Source organism: Pygoscelis adeliae, unplaced genomic scaffold (assembly GCF_000699105.1).
Source record: "Pygoscelis adeliae isolate BGI_AS28 unplaced genomic scaffold, ASM69910v1 Scaffold248, whole genome shotgun sequence".
NCBI lineage: Eukaryota > Metazoa > Chordata > Aves > Sphenisciformes > Spheniscidae > Pygoscelis > Pygoscelis adeliae.
In genome coordinates this window covers 2,607,106-2,608,770 of record NW_008825302.1, presented here as the reverse complement: position 1 = coordinate 2,608,770, position 1,665 = coordinate 2,607,106, and the positions used below count along the sequence as shown (strand labels likewise).

The 1,665-nt window shown below is 40.5% G+C and overlaps 1 protein-coding gene across 1 annotated transcript in view; it reads right to left on the bottom strand.

The window, feature by feature from the left end:
* Window positions 1–114: 114 nt before the first annotated feature.
* KCNMB1 (potassium large conductance calcium-activated channel, subfamily M, beta member 1) overlaps window positions 115–1,665 on the bottom strand; it is a 10,480-nt gene continuing 8,929 nt past the window's right edge. Inside the window, 1 exon segment of the mRNA XM_009330024.1 lies at window positions 115–448. Within this exon segment, the coding sequence (XP_009328299.1) occupies window positions 179–448 (270 nt within the window). The 3' untranslated portion in view covers window positions 115–178.

Genomic DNA, 1,665 nt, shown 5'->3' with positions numbered 1-1,665 from the left:
TTTCATATTTTGTCCTCATGTAATGGACTACCATCCATAGTGGGTGCCATTCAGTTTTCTGGAATGCCTGCCCTTGGATTGACACTCGGTATATTAAAAGTCACAAAATGCAGATAAAGACAGGCAGAACAAAGGACCTTTTAATATCTTGCAACAATCTATGCTAGATATTTATTTTCTACTGCCAAGCAGAAAGAACGGAAACATACTGGCTAATTTTTACCAGAACAATAATCAGACATCCACCAGTAAACATGAGTGTAGGCCAAAGGAAAGCAAAGAGGAGGCCTTTTGGGGGATAAAGTCTGCTTAAAATGACATTGGTCTGCGTTCCTCCTGGGTCATAGTAGCATGGGAAAGTCTGGTATTTTTTGAAATTGCTTGCAATTGTTTCTATTCGTGCTTTAACTTCTTTAGAGTTCTCCGACTTGCCTGGGACGTACGAGCACTGGAATAAGAAAGCAAGGTCATTCATTATAAACAGATACTCTAATGCAGGGTTTGTAGTTAAGTCAGATTGAGTAAAACAAACGTGCTAGTACTGACAAAATCTTCTGTGGTTTGGCTAACGTCCCTGGAGATCGTCCTGGTTTCCTTATGTCCGTAACACATTTGCTATGCTTCCCTTTGTGTTTCTGTCAGTGTGTCTATGCCCTCAGTCTGCAGATCTACAGGTTGGAGCAATGTTGTTGGAAACCAATAATACATATGTGCTTGAAATAAAACTGCAGTCTTTGGGACTGTCACTTTATTATTACAGTGCCAAGCTCGGATTCCTAATAGAGCTTCTTGGCACCACCACAGCAGAAATGTGTTAGTTGTGTGGAAATTCAGAACTGGCTTGTCAGTGTGCAGGAAAATGAAGTTGCTTCACTGTGCACCTCTGGCTGTAACTTGTAGACAGATAAGAGGAAAGCACAGCTGTTGGAGGCTTCCTACTTGTCCTCATAACACAGAACTATTTTGACCTGTAGTAATAATGCAAAGTTATTTAGTCTTCAGTGGAAATACTATTAGACTTTGAAGGACTAATTGTTGTTGTTGTTGTTCATAACAGTTTCTTTTCTGCAATATTATTTTGCATACATAATAATGCTCAGGTGTCTTAAGCTGGAAACTGGCCAAGGCAGAAAGGGGATGGTTCCTGACCTGAAGGCTTGTACTTGCAGTAATGCAAATGATAGGGAATCAGCAAATCACCTCCTCTTGCAGTGAACAAGACTCTTGTTTCAGTCTACAGTGGATAATTTCTGCTTGGCTATTTCATTGTATGTTGCTTTCCCTGAGATAGTCACTATAAAGATAGGCATTAGCTAGCAAAATTCTCTTCAGCTTAAGTGTTTTATGCTATCAGGTTTGCACTGTGTGAAACTCTAATCTATATAATTCCTTTAAGATGAGCACTTGTAGTCTGAGCATGTTTGTTTTGGATTCTGGAAGTGCTTCAGTCTTGGGCATCCAAGATCTGAATTTCACTTTATGTCCACTTAGGGAGTGTTGAGCTGGAATAAGACCTCTGAAATACTTGTGGTTTTGGAACTGAACTGAACCAGACCTTCCTTGGGACAGTGAACCTGTAGGAGCACTTCTGGTTGTGAGGGAGCAAGCCTAAAAATGTTGAGCTCTTTGCTGATTCCCAGGCAGAAACACTGGCAGAAACAAAAG